The following is a 16,291-nucleotide window of genomic DNA, read 5'->3' on the forward strand; positions in this document are numbered from 1 at the left end:
GAGCCACAGCAAATCCAGACAGCCATTCCTTCAGCGGTTCTTACACATGCAGTTTTGCCGCAGAACATTAAATTTTACCGCAGCACAAAGATGTGCTTCTTAATAAAACGTCAAGCAATCGCATGAATTACAGCAGAGCATATTCCACATAGCGGCCCCTGCTCACAGCAATTAGCTATGAAGTATCCTTCAACTCCTCACTCTGAAACACGGCTCCCCCTGCTTTTCTCAAAGAAAAAGCAAGCAATTAAAATCTTTAATGAGTGCCTGCTGCCTGCCCCCTAATTCACGGACATTCTAATGTTCAACTCGTGTCTTCTCATAATAGATGTAATTGCCAGATCCACTGCAGCCCGTCTGTAGAGCGGCAGTGGGTTTTAGACAGTGTACCGTAATAATGTAATTGGTGTGGTTCAATACCAGCATTAAGAGAGACAAACAAACACTGTGCCTGTAAGATTGACAACAAGCCTCTGAAATCATGCAGTTGATGCCTCTGCTGCTAAGAGCTGGGAAATAGTTAGCTCATAACCTTTGGGTCTGTTTTGCCAGTACTGCCAAGAAAATGAATTAATTCTTCACAACAGCAAGGACCCAATTCACGTGGAAGAGGGTGCGGACTTCTCACCAAGTTATTGATGATCTCAACACAGCGTTTGAAGGTTCCTCTCGCTAACGGATGAAGAAGGTATTCAGGGTAGACTGCAAAGCTGCTGTGAAAATGGGAGGCAGGCAGAACAGGGAGGAGATACCACAGCCCAGCCACTCCCAAAACTCCTCTTACACAGATCCCACAACTTGCTCCACTTCAGACCAGAATGAAAACTTGCCGCCTTGTGAACTGTGTGGCATCTGTCTCACTTCCAGTAAGCAACAGATCACAAGTTACTGGTACCCCATTCAGATGCCCATTATTACTGGTTATCAAATATGTCTATATAAATATATCTTATCTCTCACCAGGTATATTTTAGCATCTTGTACTGTAGCAGAACTAATTCTGAAAACATCTGAGAGCAAGACAGACACGCGCGCCCCCCCGCCGCCCCAGCCAAGACAGCCCAACGACCCTAAACACATGGAAGAGAGAGGGGGAAAAGTAATGAAGTTTGCCTCAGGCTATTGCCTTGGGTACAAAGCCCAGCATTTGCTGTCGGTAATCCGCACTGAGAAAGTTATCTTCCAAGAAGTAGCATCCTCCTGGCAAGTTTGGAAACAAGACTTCCTGCTGCAAAGCAGAGGAAAAAAAAAAAGCTCTCTGCCCTGCCTCCAGCGACTCACATTAGAGCCATGTATTCAAGAGCCAATTAGCAGAGGGAGCATACTTCCCACCAGAAACATCCCACAGCCCACCCTCGCAGGTCCCAGCCACAGAGCTGTGCCGTGCAGGCCAGCTAGAGAGACCCTCGGATTAGCTACGGTGAGGGCATGACCGTGACCTGGCAGCAGCCACAGAGCAGGCGATCCTGTCCCCACTGCCACAGCTGGCAGCTCTCAAGGAAATACTGGTGACAGTCACCCAGCTGTTGTATCATCCCTGGGCTTGCTATCATTCAAACCACAAAACCAAATTCCTGCAAAAGCAACAAGAGACTCTTCTCCTTCACTGACCTATTTGTTGGAAAACATTATTTCATAAAGCCAGTTCCTAGCAGGCTGTAATTATTTCGGTGCTTAAAAGTGCATGGGTTAACCTTATTCCACTGAAGGCATCCCATGGCCATGAGTTTGCTCTCAGCAGTCCAAAGAACAGGACAAGTCCCAGCATTTTACCTTCCCCTCACCATCTGTTCTCTGCCCTCAGGCTCTCCAAGGTCAAATCGCCTTTAGGGATTCAACTCTGGGATAAGATGGAGATGCCATTTCTAATCTTTGTTACACAGGCACAGAATTTATTAGTTTTGGATACAAGGAGCTTCATTTCCCGTATGAGTGAAGCGAACACTGAGCCAAAAACAATAATCCATGATACCTGGTATGTTTGGCGGGCTGCACCAGCCAGAATCCCAGTGGTAAGAGCCAGCATTGCCAGGGCTGAGTAAAGGGATTTTAGACTCTACACTGGACCTCAGATTCAAGAAAGGAAGGTTTCTAAGTGCAAACAAAGAACTTTATTTTTTCCCTCAAAAGTAAGCACAAAGAGCAATAGAAAGTGCTCTGTTCTTGGCTCTGAGAAACTTCTGGCTAACTCTAAGGGGCAGTCAGTCAACTCAGAATACTCCTGAGAATGGTTATTAAAGTAAATGAAAACTGCAGCTAAGGATCAGTCCTGCCAAACCTCCCCTGCCTACGCCCTGGAGCACAAAGCACCAGAGCCCTGACGACAGAACCAGTGCCAACCCCACTGGTAACGCAATGCGGAGAGACCACACTGCAGCAAGCCACCATGTGCCCTCAGCTTGCCCCTCTACACAGTGCCACAGGTTTTGGTGGGTTAAATGCAGTTAGAAAAAGAGGGCTAGTGGTTTAAAAATAGGCCAGTCCATTTTTTCCATCATGTGACAAGCACACATCGTTCCACCGCAGCCTGAGCTTGTAAAGGCTGTCACCAGTTGCCCTTCTCCTTGGTCTGAAGGAGAGCGTTTTCCTTCTCTCAGACACAGCCCATCCATACCATAACTCAGGCTATGCATAAGGAATGAGAATTTGGCCGGGAGGCCACAACCCCCCCTCTAAAGACAGCCCGGGCTGTGGAAATATCCAGGCTGCCCGATTCGTTTCACTGGATTCCTTCATGAAAACGCTACAGCCAACCACCCTGACGAGGGAACAGCTGGCACGGCGGAGGAGCCCTTGCCAAACTCAACAACCAGGACGCCTTCCGTTGTTCACCAAGATACCTTAGCTTCGGAAACTTCAGTTTCAGCGGGCAGAAAGAATACAGGAGGCACCTCAGGAGAGTGCCAGGAGGAAACAGGCCCCAGGCTTTCACTCTAAGAGTTACTGTGCCCCCAGAGGCATCTTCAAAGCGATGGGAGAGATTACCATGTTATTTGGCCATCTGAAAAACTTTCACTTGCTTTGGCTCAGAGGCCGAGTGAGTGAAGTACTGAAGGAACTCTTAATCACCCCTTCAGAAGACAATTCCCATTTCATCCACCAGACCATGCAAAGTGGCTCCCTTCCACTGCAAGGTAAAGGGATGAGAAAAGCTGGGGCAGCATCACCAGCCTGAGCGCAGCACCACTGAGAGCCAGAGGCGGCTTGCTGGAACGTAGGGCCTGGCTCGCAACACCTTAAAGCTGTTTTTTTTTCTCCCTTTTTCTCCTTACAGTTCTTGTAACGCCCGTAACATCACCTGGAGAGCTACACAGATCCAGGTGAAGCAGATGTTACCTTCACCCTGACACAAGGCAAACAGAAAAACAGAGGGAATTTCAGCAGCAAACTACCTAGCACTGATCTACTTCCTCCCTGCCGGCCCTTGGGGTGGGTGGATGGGTGAGTGTTCCAGACATATACTTCTCAAAAAAGCTCCCATTTCTCCCCTTCACCAAATCTATCACATAACTTTAAGGGTCTCTGGTGATTTATGCTCCTCCCCAGTACATCTTTGCTGTGTCCCTCCATGTGCTGACAATTCTTCAGTCTTTCCTCCTCCCAGTTTTGTCCCCCTTGAGCTCTTTTTGGAGCTGCAAAAGTCAGACCAGGCATGTGGAGCAGCTGTCGGGCTTTATGGTCCTGCAAAAGACTTATAATGGCATGGTTGCTCCTTTCTCCCTGTAAAAATCAGACAGGAAAAGCACCTTTCTGGTGAGTTTTCCTCTGAGAGAGGAAAGAGTCAGGGAAGCTGGAGAGCTCCCAGCAAGCCAACCTAATTGTACACTTCTATTTCATTTTAAGGTGTTCATAACTGTAAATACTGAAAGAATCCCTAATCCAGCCAAAATCCAGCAACACCACTGACGCCGCTTACTTGCCTACTGAAACATATTGTTATCACTTGCCGCTGACACTCTCTCCAGGAAGAAAAAAATGTATTTTATTTGGTTGTTAACGTTATATCATTAGCGAGACATCAGCTGGAAATGTGCTTCTTGTTAACTCCTCTGTTTTCCATGAGCTTCACAAGCTTTTAAAAAACAAAACAAAAACCTTCAAACAAACACCACACCCGTACATGAGAAAACTCACCGAGTTGTCATGGAAAAGATGTCTCATGTCACACATTAAACAAAATTTCCCCTTCTTCGTACCAGAACAGTACAACCACAGGAAAATACTTATGGACTGCAAACACATGTCAGGGTCAGACTGCTCCCTCCAGCCCTTCACTCAGGAAGCACATTCCTGCGGTTCCTCAGGGTATTTCGGTGCAGAGCTGTATCTCTAGACACTTGTCCTGGACTGTTGTTAGAGCCACAGACTCACGGCAAGCCCACTGCTAGTGCAAGAGGGAGGATCAGAGGCAGTTCCATTTCCCCAAAACCAGAAAGACAGTTACGGTTCCTGCTGCGCTCTACTACAGGACCTTCGATTATTCAAGTGCTTTTACGTGCAGCCGATCAAAATGCCTTGCATGTACCTCCAGAACCTTCCTATACACAGAAAACACAAGCGTACGTATTGAACGCGGAGGCCAGCACAGCAGTCCAGCTGCCACCAACAGCACTTTCACATCGCTTCATCCAGAACCCAGTCACAGGAGCTACCGGATAAAACAAGGGTAATTTTCATTCCCCTCTGCAGAACAAGATTACAGATTCCAAGGTCCCACAAGGCTTTTCTGACAGCAAGCCCAGTCCCAGGAAAAGCTGGAGCAACCAGTACAGTTGCTGCTCCAGACCCCGGATCCTCCTCCCTGACAAGTCATGAGTTGCTCTGATTTTAACAGAAGTGCATGGGGTGTTCTACAAGCTGTCACTCCTGGGGGCCCTGTTTCCCAGTGCAAAAAGCCTTCCTAACTGCAGGACAGCCTGCGACAACACAAAGCAGATGTACTGTAGAGGCTTCATCTAGAAAGCACGAAAAAGCTCAAAGTATAGTAACACTCAGAGGTATGTGATTTAAGTTGCTTTGTTCTGAAGAGGTTTGCAGGAAAGGGGAAGGGTTTGAGCCAGAACCAGACAAAGGAAAAACTGAAGCAAGCAAAACCAAAAACCAAATGAAGTTTCCACAGTATCTCTTTCAACTTGTCTGAAAGTTGTTTGGAACTTCCTTAGAGGGTCACTGATGCTCCAAGGTTTTCAAATCTCACTGTGAACTACAAGTGACCACCCAGTATTTAAAGCAAAGCAACTTTCCTTACACATTTTCAGAAAACACCCCTTATGCATTTTCTGTATGTTTGCGTCTTCGAGAAGATGAAAATGATCAAAAGTTACCACGTAGTTTTCCATGCAGTTGGTTTTTTCTCCACCTTCTCCCCTTCCTTTTAAACAGTTTTTATAAAGCAACTGATGTTATAAATAGAAGAAATCTAATTATTTCACTGTAGCTCATTATGGATGTGTCTGCCTGTGACAAAACCCCCTTGTACCATTGGCATCAGAAACTGCCCAAGATCACTCAGGACCAGAACAGGTAATAAATTATCCCTGCAGCCTAAGGAACAGGCCATCGTATCCCGCAAACGCCAACCAGCAGGTACCACCAGCACGCCTGGCTTTAGGCAAGGGGCCCTTCCTCTCGTTCTTGATCCACAAACCCACACAGATGTTTTGAATGGAAACATCTGCCACTGACAGTGTATCTGGATGTCAGCACCTGCACACAGCCATGGGGAGTGCAGTCACCTGACAACTCCCAAACCCTGTTGCTGACGTTCCACTGACAACAGTGGGGTCACTAATAAAGGCATAAGCAGCATTTCGTCTTCAGCAGCCAGACCCTTGCTTTGGTTTACCTAGGAAGAGTCTCTAAACAAAACCAATCAGAAGACTGGACATGGAAACGGTAGATATTCCTGTTAGCATTACAAACTCATTTTTGGCTTACCATGGATTCACTGATTAAGAGGAGGAGAAGAGCCTCTTCTACGTTGTCTTGAGGGCAGTAGGCACTGAAAGACAGAATGCATTTTTCTGAGGAAGGTCAAGAGTTACCCCGTCAGCCTTGGTCTCGTTTCACAAGAGGAGCAGTAACTTGAGACAGCTCATGCATAATTCATTTGCTAGGCAATTCCTTCTTTTGCAGGTTCACACAATTGAAAGCTCTACAATATATCCTACACTGAACCATAAATAGGGTATTTCCATTTCACAGCAAAGACAGATATTTGGTTGGATTTTCTTCCTTCCTGAGGAAAAAATTAAAATCCAAACACTCAAGGTTTAGTGGTTTAGTTTTCCAGCAGGCTTTCTGATGGGAAGTTAAAAACAAGAACACACAAAACTACTACATCAGTCAGCGACACAACTAGCAGCACTGAAGTGTGTTCACCACTCTCCCTTCCTCCTGCCAATAAACCGAAATAGAAAAGAACACTTACTTCTCTTCGCTGTACAGCTCGGGCCTCCGGCAAAGCAGATTGCTAACGTAAGACTGATCTTCCTTGTTCATGAAGTCAGGGAGCGGATCAGATAAAGGGCTCCAGTAACAGTCCTCGCTGAGGGAATGGAGCAGTACCTGGGCTAGCTGCTTGGCCGCAGTCTGGAGACCAGTCAACAGCACAGAAAAGGACATATCAGCAAAGCCTTCTCCCACACAAAAGATTCACCCCTCCCCACGTTCCACCTTGGGAAGGAGATGTCCCAACAACATGACAATACCACACCACAACCCCTCAACCAGCTGCCAAAACGCCTACAGCCACGGCAGCTCCTTCGCTCCTCCGGAAAGACCAGATTCCCACGTTCACACGGTCTCGTTGCAGTGCAGTAAGAAAAACATCATCGAAGAGGCCTGACAGCAAGGGACACCGTAGTGAATGATGACAACCGAGTGCCACACGTTGAGACAGCCGCACCCACGTTACTGTATGGGCATACGATGGCACCCACTGCCGCCTCAGCCTCAGAACTCTGTATGCACAAGTAGCCCAGAGGCTACTTCTGTATTAGGCTTGAAAGATCAACCATGTATCTGTTAACATGGCTCTTCCCACAGCCTCCTATGGCTTCACCTCGGTACAGCTTCTCTCCTTTTGTTGCAGCTACAGAGGGAAGAGCCGGCAACACTGCACGCACCTTTCTGACCAGGGAGTGGCCCAGGACCCTCAGATACATCTCTCTGGTTCATACGTGTCACTGGCAAACGTGCCCCCTCTTCTGGGGGGCAAACTGGACTCTGCAGAACTATCTATCTGTGGCATTTTCCTCTTTCCCCACCCCAACAATCTCTGATTTTTTGCGTTGTAAATAGATGAACACGCAAACAAGCACAGAGACATGGAGATGGCTGGTATCACCTGCGCACCCTAAGCAGCGCAGCACCCGAAGCTGCACAGGACGCACTGTGCAGAACAGAGACGGGCTGGAACTTCTGCCCTAACACTCGTAAATACTGTTTTGCAACTTCCCTGACTACTGCATATGCATCTCACATGCAATTCACACTTTGAGATGCGTTACAAGGCCACCAAGGGTCACTTTCTTTTCAATGCCAGGAGAGGCATGACGGATAAACTGAAGGGTTGCTCCACTTGAGCTATGACATCTATAGGACCAAATAAATCGTACTAGGGTTAAAGTTCCTGCTAGGAGACTCAGAAAAATAACTCGGATTATTTTTATCCACCTCACCACATGCAGGTTCACTGAGTTAGTCTCGAGTGCACCCACAGCAGCATGTGCTGTTTCTTGAACACCAGAAAGGCGGTTTCCATAGATGGGAAAAAGTGATCTGAATGTACGAGGGTGCCTCAAAGAAACAGTGTCACATACAGCTCCCTGGGCACCCCGCGACCCTCCACGCACGCCCACTGACAAGGTACAGAAAGCCTTCCCTTTCTAACGAGGCTTTTCGATGCTTTTTATAGCATCGAGTAACCATGAGCACAAAGGCCTAGGGCCCTGCACCATTAGCCAGGATCTTTTTATCCTCTCCGTGTGTAATTATTTAGTCAGCTTTACCCTGAGGAGCCAACTCTCCTATATTTTTTCCTGCAGTCTTAGAGGGGAGGGAAAAAATAATATGCCAGCAAGAGAAAGCTCTCTGCCAGTTCTCACAGAAGTGTGGAGTACAGTTTGTTATAAGCCCTTCAAAAGGCAAGCACCGAACAGTGTCTTTGATTTTAACACACAGTACAGTAGCTGTGTAAATTAGCTTTGCTCTTGTTTTGAATAAGACCAAACAAACCAGAAGAGGCCAAGGCTCTGATTTATGTTATTGCTGCCTTTGGCTAAAAAAAGCATCATTATGCTTGAAGAACACTGTGATCCCACAAATTACGAAAAAAATCATGTGCTTCACTTTCATGCTTGAAAAACTTGTTTAATTAAGCACGTTCCTCCCTTTGCCCTCTTGACAGCTCTTTAAAAAAAAAGAAGAAAATGAAAATGGAACTTCTAGTAAAACAGAAATCCCAGGAAGAAAAAAAAAAAAGAAAAACGCTATCGTAGGAACAGCTTCAGCTTTCCCCTTAGGGCTGAGTCCCCGGGGGCTGCCGTACAGCTTTCCCCAGCTGCACAGGGACAGGAGCATTTGAGGGCCATGTTCTGTGACGGCATGGGATCAGCAGATGGTTAAACTCATGTCAGCAAAATGGTACAACAGGCGAGTCAGAAAAACCCCCTGAACCCTGATCTCAATCTGGAAAACGATGCAGCCGTTCGAGTGTGACAACGAGAGTCACCTCTTCCAGCTCCCTGCACAAGCTTCACACACATCTGTCCTCTCAGCCAGGCAGGAGGTGATCCCACGGCAACTAGCAGATTCACTTCCAGAACACACCTTCCAAAACACACAGATGTGAGGAACGCAGGCAGAAGAGCACCCCAGGTACCGTTCCTGCTCACACTGCCACTTCGGCTGTGCGCTCGCACGCGAGCACGGCGCACTGGAACCTGGCACGCTCCAGCTCCAAACTGCTGCGCAACCCCACGGCTACGGCCCTCGCTGAGCTCCTCCGGAATCACCCAAAACACAGAACTGAACGAGGCACAAAACAAGTGCAGCTGTATCAATATCTGTGGTTTAAGGGCTGCAAAGTTTTCGTGCGTGCTCTCAAGGCTGCTGTTCTCCAATTTGCTGACCTTGTCACCTCCTGAGTAACTCCAGGACAAAATCTCTTCAAGGGGAGACAGGGAAGAACCAGTTAAAGGTCTAAGAAGTTAATCAGGCACATAACTAGCTTCCTCCACAATTTCTTTACCAGATGCACTCAGGATAAGAGGATGCAGAATGTCAATACCAAGAAAAACAAACAAAAAAATGGAAAAAATTAAAGTCACTCTGCACTGTATTGAAGGAGTTTCACAGGAAGAACACTGAAGCACTCCAGTCTAAAAAAAGCAGAGCTTGTTGTGAGAGCAACAAGCACCTAATGCTTCTACCTGCAAAGGCAAGAAGGTCTGCACGCACACACAGACTGAGAAGCGAGCAAGAAAACAGGACCCTATCACCTGAGGACAGCACTGTCAAACTATGTACACCCGTGTTTTGACCAGGGCAAGAAAACAGGTTAGAAAAACCCCAGAAGCAACCCACATGCCCAAGTCTGAAGGCTCAGAGGTTTCAGATCTTTGGGCAGATCTTTGGATGAAGTGCATCACTTGACACGTCACTTCTAAATGTTTTAAAAATAAAAATGTATTTGTCCTCACTTGATTGATTTTTTTTTTTGTCCTACTGCACTGGTTGATACAGAGACAGAATTCCTGCACAGCAGATTGCTCCACCTTCCCCTCTCCCACTCCCCTTACCATTCTGAAGGCCTGAGTTGCTTTCGTTTCCACAGTCCGCAGGATTTCTCGTAGACTCCTCATTCCTTTCACAATATTTCTATGGGGAAGACAGAAAAAAAAAAAAGAATTATAAAAAAACAGCACACTGGAGACAAAGTATTTTTACAATGCGCCAAAGCTTGGCAACGGACGTGACATTCAAACAAACCCACGAGACAATCGCTAATACCAAGTGAGCAGCAGCGAGACAAGCCCCTCTGAGGCACAGACAGGACGGTGACACCGAGCGAGGCAGTGACGGTAGCAGATGGCTTCCTAGGAGAAGATCACATTCACGTTTGACGAACAGAGAGGACATTTGGAAGCCTCTCATAGCTCGTATTTATAAGGCAGATGCTGCTTCTTAAAAGCATCCACATCTCCTCTCCACACACACAGATTGTACTTGTTTGAATTACACTGAGCTTACGTGATGCTTTTAAATGACGATTCCTTTTAGGTGGTGCTTAAACGCCTTGTGCCTGATGGTCCAGACACATGATGAAACTACAGTGGTTTAAACAGTTTATGAGCAAGCAGTTAAGTTGCAGTAAGCATCTGCAAGCACAGCTTAACCTGTAATAAAAGAGGGTCAAGCTAAAAAAGAAAAAAAAAAAAAAAATCACATTACTCTGCATATACCACAAGCAATTAAAGCAGACTAGTTGCCAAATAGTATCTTAATCATGTGTCTGAGCACTAAGAGAGATGTGGAGAGGAAAGATCCGGCACTGGCCATACCAGTTAACATGCCTGCAGCCCCTAAGCTCTTAGAGGCTGAGGACATGGCCCGAGCACCACAGCGACCACAGAACGGTTCAGCTCACTTCCACTGCAGGGTGGAAGCTACCCAAAGGGATCCAAGCTATCCGAACAGGAGCAACGCTCTGCTGAAATAAAGACAACCAGGTAAGTAGTTGTACTGATATGTCAGCTGCCACTTCAGGAGAATTTTCTGGGCAGACAAAACCTAGATTTCATTAAAACCAAAAAGCCATATACCATAACAGTATCTTCTGTCAATCTGGCTGAATTTTGAAGGTAAGTAGTACAGATTGTGCTTGTGTCCGCTTTCACACACTGCAAACCTTCTTGAATCAGATGGCAAACATTTGGAGAAATAGAAAAAATTGGGGGTTTTTTTGGGAGGGGGTTGCGGAGGGAGAGGATCATGTTTACCATGAATATCAGCCACGTAAAATCCTACCCTACAGCTTATGGTCACCAAGTCACAGAATACAAATACGTGTGGCCTTACTTCCAATCAACAGTCATCTCAGCATTTCAAACTTTGAGGTAATCTGTAGATTACCAAGTCGTGGGCAACTGACAGGTAACCACCAAATGAAGGCAAGAGCAAAACCGCCGGAGGCTTGCCCCTGAGGAGAGTCAAATGCTGTCTGTCTTTTCTTCCTTCTACTTCCTCCTAAGTAAAAAATGTGCTTTGAATTTATCAAGCGGAAAAAAGCTCAAGGAATTTTTTGGAAGTTGGACTTCAGGGCTTCAGCAGCTCTCTAAATACAGGGCCAAGTCATCAGGTGCTTTTCTATGGGTCTAGGAATCAACATACCCCACAAAGAAGCAGTTCTGGGCCTTAACCTGAGGAAAGCAATAAAGCACCTAGAGATATTCAGGCGCAGGAGTAGTCCCAGTGAACCCAACAGAACCGTTCACATGCTGCCAGGGTCAACATTAACCAATTCCCCCGTCTAAACAAACTGCACCTCCCCAGCTGCTCTCCTTGGTTACTGACAACTACTGGCAGTTTCCCTGGGCTCCTCAAGAGGCTGGACAGAAGTGTGATGGTCTGTAACAGTTCTACAGCACTTTCAGAAATGCTTATGTTTAGATTTCTTGTTAAGATAATGGCACGTGTCTTAATGAAGTGTCAATTAATTCCACTAACTAGCATCAGAAAGGAGATTAGTGATCACTTGCAAAGCAAATTAATTCCACGTCTGGCACATACTTAAGAAATTAAAAACCTAGAGGATGTGCTGAAGAGAGACGCTTTTGTTCCCAGAGTGCTGGAGCACCATTTCAGTTCCACTCTCTAGAGAAGGCCATAAACCAAGTTCAGCTTCATGACAGAAGCACCTTGCTCTGGCAGGGAGGGGAAAAGAAAAGGAAGGAATATTGACGTGTTAAAGGGAATGAACGAATAAATGGAAAATTGCTGCCCATCTGCAAGTAGTCAGGGTTGAGACTAGGAATTACGTGGCAAATGTCGAGGAGCGCCTTCACCAGGAGGTAGGAGAGCAAAGCGGGCAGCACAGGAGGAGCACCCAACACCGCCACCTCCCAGGTGCTTTAGCAGTGGGATCCTCTCACAGAGCACCTGCCCCGCGCTCTCCACTCTGACACACGCCAAGCATCTGACAACACCACCAGTTCCACAGGACTGAGGCTTTGGTTTGGCAGCTTCTGTATTTCGGACTTTATCGAACGTCCTTGAGCCATGCCAGGACTGAGCACAGCCGCCAGCAGTCTGCAAACACTGCACACCAGCTCCTGACAGGAGCCGGCCCTTCCGCTCCTCTGTTCCCAGCCAGGAGGCTGCCTGAGCACACACCTCTGTCAGCGCACGAGCTGCTCTACTCACAGCAGCGAGGAGCTGTTCCATTAACAGATGTCCTTCATATACTAAACATGCACTTCAGGAGACTTTTTTCATTAGAAGTTAACAAAAAGAAAAGGACATATTTGAACAGAGAAATGTGCACGTAGGTAAGTGGATGAGGATGCAAATATAAAGCCTCTGGCAATCCACGGTGAATCCATTTTCCCTTGTCTAGATCAGACACTGAGCAATCTTGAGCCTCTCCAGAGCTTTGCTAGACGATGATCTGGAAATCCCAGGTACTGTTGCCTCAAGCCATGACATAAGTGAACTCCACACCATGGAAACCAAACGCACTGGAAGAGGCCACGGGCCCCCACCGCACTACTGAGATGCCAGAAAAGGCAATGCAGAAGTACAGGAAGGGAAGGTGCCTGGTCGTTAAACTGCCTTGGGTTTAGCCACAAAAGCAGCAAAAAACTGCATTTCATCATGTGGTTGGTTTAGGATTCAATTACAGCTAAAGAGGAACACAGAAAGTCAGGGGCACAAACTGTGACTTGAATCCTGCCAGTCCAGCCTGGCAGGTAAAGCTGTTTTGTTTGTGCGAGTACCCTGTTAATACAGGGTGATTAATTACCAGTCTGTGAATCAGAGCAGTCCTATCACATTTACGTCATGTTGTCTGGTTAACACGACACAAAATGTTAAGATTCAAGAAAAGAAAGAAATACACTGTTTTCTACGCAAATTGCTGGGAAAAATACTGATAATGAACCAGAGCAGACCCAGAGTGGGCACGGAGGTCGGCAAAGACAGTTCTCCACCACCACAGGTACCAGAAGGTCACGTTCTTATCCCCGCTCACTAGCCATTAAAACAGCTGGCTGCTGACAGATGGAAGAGACCGTCTGGAGATGACAACACGGCAGTTTGCAGAGCCACCTCTCCAGGGGAAAGCGCTTCCCAACGCACGCGAACAGCAGCAACACCAGTGCCTGTGCCCAGCTCCTTCTGCAGCTCTGCATCTCGCCCAGGTTTCTAAACATTCATGCTCTCCTTAAACAGCCGCTCATGCCCCTGAAGAAGGAAGCCTCAGATTCCTAGGAATGAAGATACAAGTAACTACAAAGCACATCAGAGTTTCCTAATAGCTGCCTGTCTCACAGAAAAGAAAAAAAAACCCAAAACCAAGGCAAAACCCCAAAGCTGGGCATTGATCTAGATCTATCCTGTAGGCAGTCAGACTCACTCAAAAACTACCTGCTGCAGCGTCCTGGACAAGGTGGCAAGAAAGCCCACACTGATTCTGCACAAGGGACGGACAGTTTGGCAGAGACTGTCCCGTCTGCCTTTGTACATTAGATTCTACCGTAAAACAATGCATCCATGAAGTTACTCTTTCAAAGTGCCCTTGCAACAGAAGCCTGCAAAATTCCCAAAATTTAGAAAATCTAGAGAACTGGCAGAAGGGAAGAGAAAGAAGTGTGTGAGCTTTCCCTAGTAGGCATTTTCATCAGGGTTTTCCAAAGTCATTTAGGTCCCAGCAAGGGAAGATAAGGATATCCAGTTTCTAATAAGTGCTTAACATTTGTTTTCTTCGCAAGTGTCCCTTCTACAGCTTCCAAAGCCAACCACATCCTCTAGAAAGCTCCAGCTTTGTCTTGTCTGGGAAACACCGCACGTACTTAAGTGCCATTAAGAGAGCAGCGCACGTAGAGCCATCACTTCACCCTGCTGAAGCCTGTTCTCCCACAAAATACTAAGAGCCTTGTGACCAAAGCCTCCATAACAGTATAAAGTACTAATAGCTGTTAAATACTCAAAGGAAAGGCAGCAAGAAATTAGTCTCATCTTCGGACATCCAAATCAGAAAAAAAACCCCAAAAACCAACAAAACCCAGTGCAGATGCTAACATGAAAGACAAGCAGGTGCTCCTACAGCACCTGCCTGCCTGCCTTCTGCATCCACAGCAGCCACGTCGCCCCTGGGAAGAAGAAAAGAAAGCTTTTTCCTGGGACACAGCAGGGCAAACAGCTGCAGGAAACGCAGCTTCAGCAGCACAATATTTTTACATGAACTTCTCATTAAAAGTGTCTGGGACTTCCATGGCTGCAAGACCTGCTGGTCTGACAGCTGGCAGCTCAACATCTGAAAGGGAGAGCAGACCTTTGTTTTGTACTTCCCACGGCACACTGCAAGAGAAAGGTCATCCCTGACCACACTGCGAGAGAAGCACGCCTGCTCCTGCCAGCGGAAACGAACACATGGCAACACCGCTCATGTCCTTCAGATCTTCTGCCTGGCGAGACAAGAGTAAAGCACTCGCTGTTTCTGTTGTACACACATGCTGCTGGGGAAGGACATCCCACCGGACAGGACCTACCCCCTGCTAGCCTAAGGATTCATCATCCAAGGCTTATTTCCTACCTGAACATCCTGGAAGCAATAAGGAGAACAAAAGCACTTCTTTGAGCAGTTCAATATCGGGTGGAGAAATTTATTATAGACATGAAGGATCCTAAAAAGCTTCTTCCCACAGTATATCTCAATGCTGCTTATGCCCTCTCGTGGCAGGAACCACACGTTAATGCAAGCTGGGGCACTGAGAAGCTGCAGAGCCCCACCACGCCTCTTCCCCTCCACACCACCGCCCTTTCCTCGCCCTGGCTGGTGTTTCTTACTTGCGCTGGAGGAGGTGAGGAGCGTGTGGGGCTCTGCTCCCACCCACAGCCCCGACTGGGATGCTCTTCCACCAGGAGACAGCTACAGAGAACATCTCACTGCTAGTACCGCAATTCACCATATCATCGAAGCACTTCATTCACACTTGTATTTTGATTCCAAATTGTTTTCCTGCAGGGGTTTTTGTGGGCTGATTTTGGTTTTAGGGCTGACATCAAAATAACACGGAAAGGGAGCAAGTAGGGCCCGCAGTTAGAGCTAAAACCACCCACTGGATAGATCGAACTGATGAAGACTGAATTTAAAACTCTGCTGAATCAACGAAACATGAGTAAGTCTGATACTCAAAAGGTGCCTAGAGGACATCAGCACCATATGTTCTAAATGAGATTTTATTTTATTACATAGTTAATGAGCTTACTGGCAAAACCTGAGCTTTTTGTTTGCCAGGAGAGTGGCAAAAGGCCAGGACAGCACACGCTGTCCCACCGCCGGTCAGCTCCAACTCACCTGGGAAAATCACGAAGCCATCCCCTACTGCCAGGGCGATGCGGAGACTACGCCTCGTAAGACCACACTTACACTTCAGCTCGACTCACCTGACTACAGTGGTCACTCCCAGCATCTGGTCTTTGTGTAGTTGTAAGCCTGGGGGTTAGACGAGGCTTACCTGTAGGGACCTCTCAGGGCCGTGCTTATGAGCACGGCGGCACTGTACATGCAGGCTTTCAATGAAAGAATGGGGAACGTGGCGGTTGTGTTTAAACTCACTCCTAGGGGATAAAAAATGAGCAAGAAAGCCCAAAACAAGAAGTAATACCTCCAGAGTCAAAAAACGGCACCAATTTTCTACAGAAGAATTTAAACTGATTCTTGCTGGGATTTCCCCCCTACACATACTTTTCTTCCTTTCACTCCCCCCCCATTTTTCACTTTCTTCTCCATTTTACTCATGAAGAAAAGGAAGAAGAGTGAAGAAAATGAGAGAAATACCTTTGACTGAGTGTGAAGGTAAAAAACCAGCCAAAATGAAACATCTCCAAAGATGGTTTGATTAGAAAATGTGTATAAAACCTTGACCAGGTAATATCACACAGCAGTGAGGAATTCAGTACCCGATTCCTTGACAGCAAATAGGATAACGTGGTGCAAGGACAGGACGAGGGAAGGATGGATTCCTACCAGTACTGTTCACGCCCGCTGAAGAGAGGCTCTCCCTAC

General features: G+C 46.9%; 1 protein-coding gene across 1 annotated transcript in view; it reads right to left on the bottom strand.

The window, feature by feature from the left end:
• Nucleotides 1-16,291, bottom strand: part of TTC7A (tetratricopeptide repeat domain 7A) — a gene marked incomplete at its 5' end in the record, with an annotated part of 107,633 nt that overhangs the window by 78,725 nt on the left and 12,617 nt on the right. The window contains 3 exons of the mRNA XM_010140088.1: nt 5,938-6,001; nt 6,431-6,591; nt 9,804-9,882. Of these exons, the coding sequence (XP_010138390.1) occupies nt 5,938-6,001; nt 6,431-6,591; nt 9,804-9,882 (304 nt within the window). The remainder of the gene's footprint in view (nt 1-5,937; nt 6,002-6,430; nt 6,592-9,803; nt 9,883-16,291) is intronic.

The sequence above is a fragment of the Buceros rhinoceros genome, unplaced genomic scaffold (genome assembly GCF_000710305.1).
Source record: "Buceros rhinoceros silvestris isolate BGI_N320 unplaced genomic scaffold, ASM71030v1 scaffold3967, whole genome shotgun sequence".
NCBI classification, from domain to species: Eukaryota; Metazoa; Chordata; class Aves; order Bucerotiformes; family Bucerotidae; genus Buceros; species Buceros rhinoceros.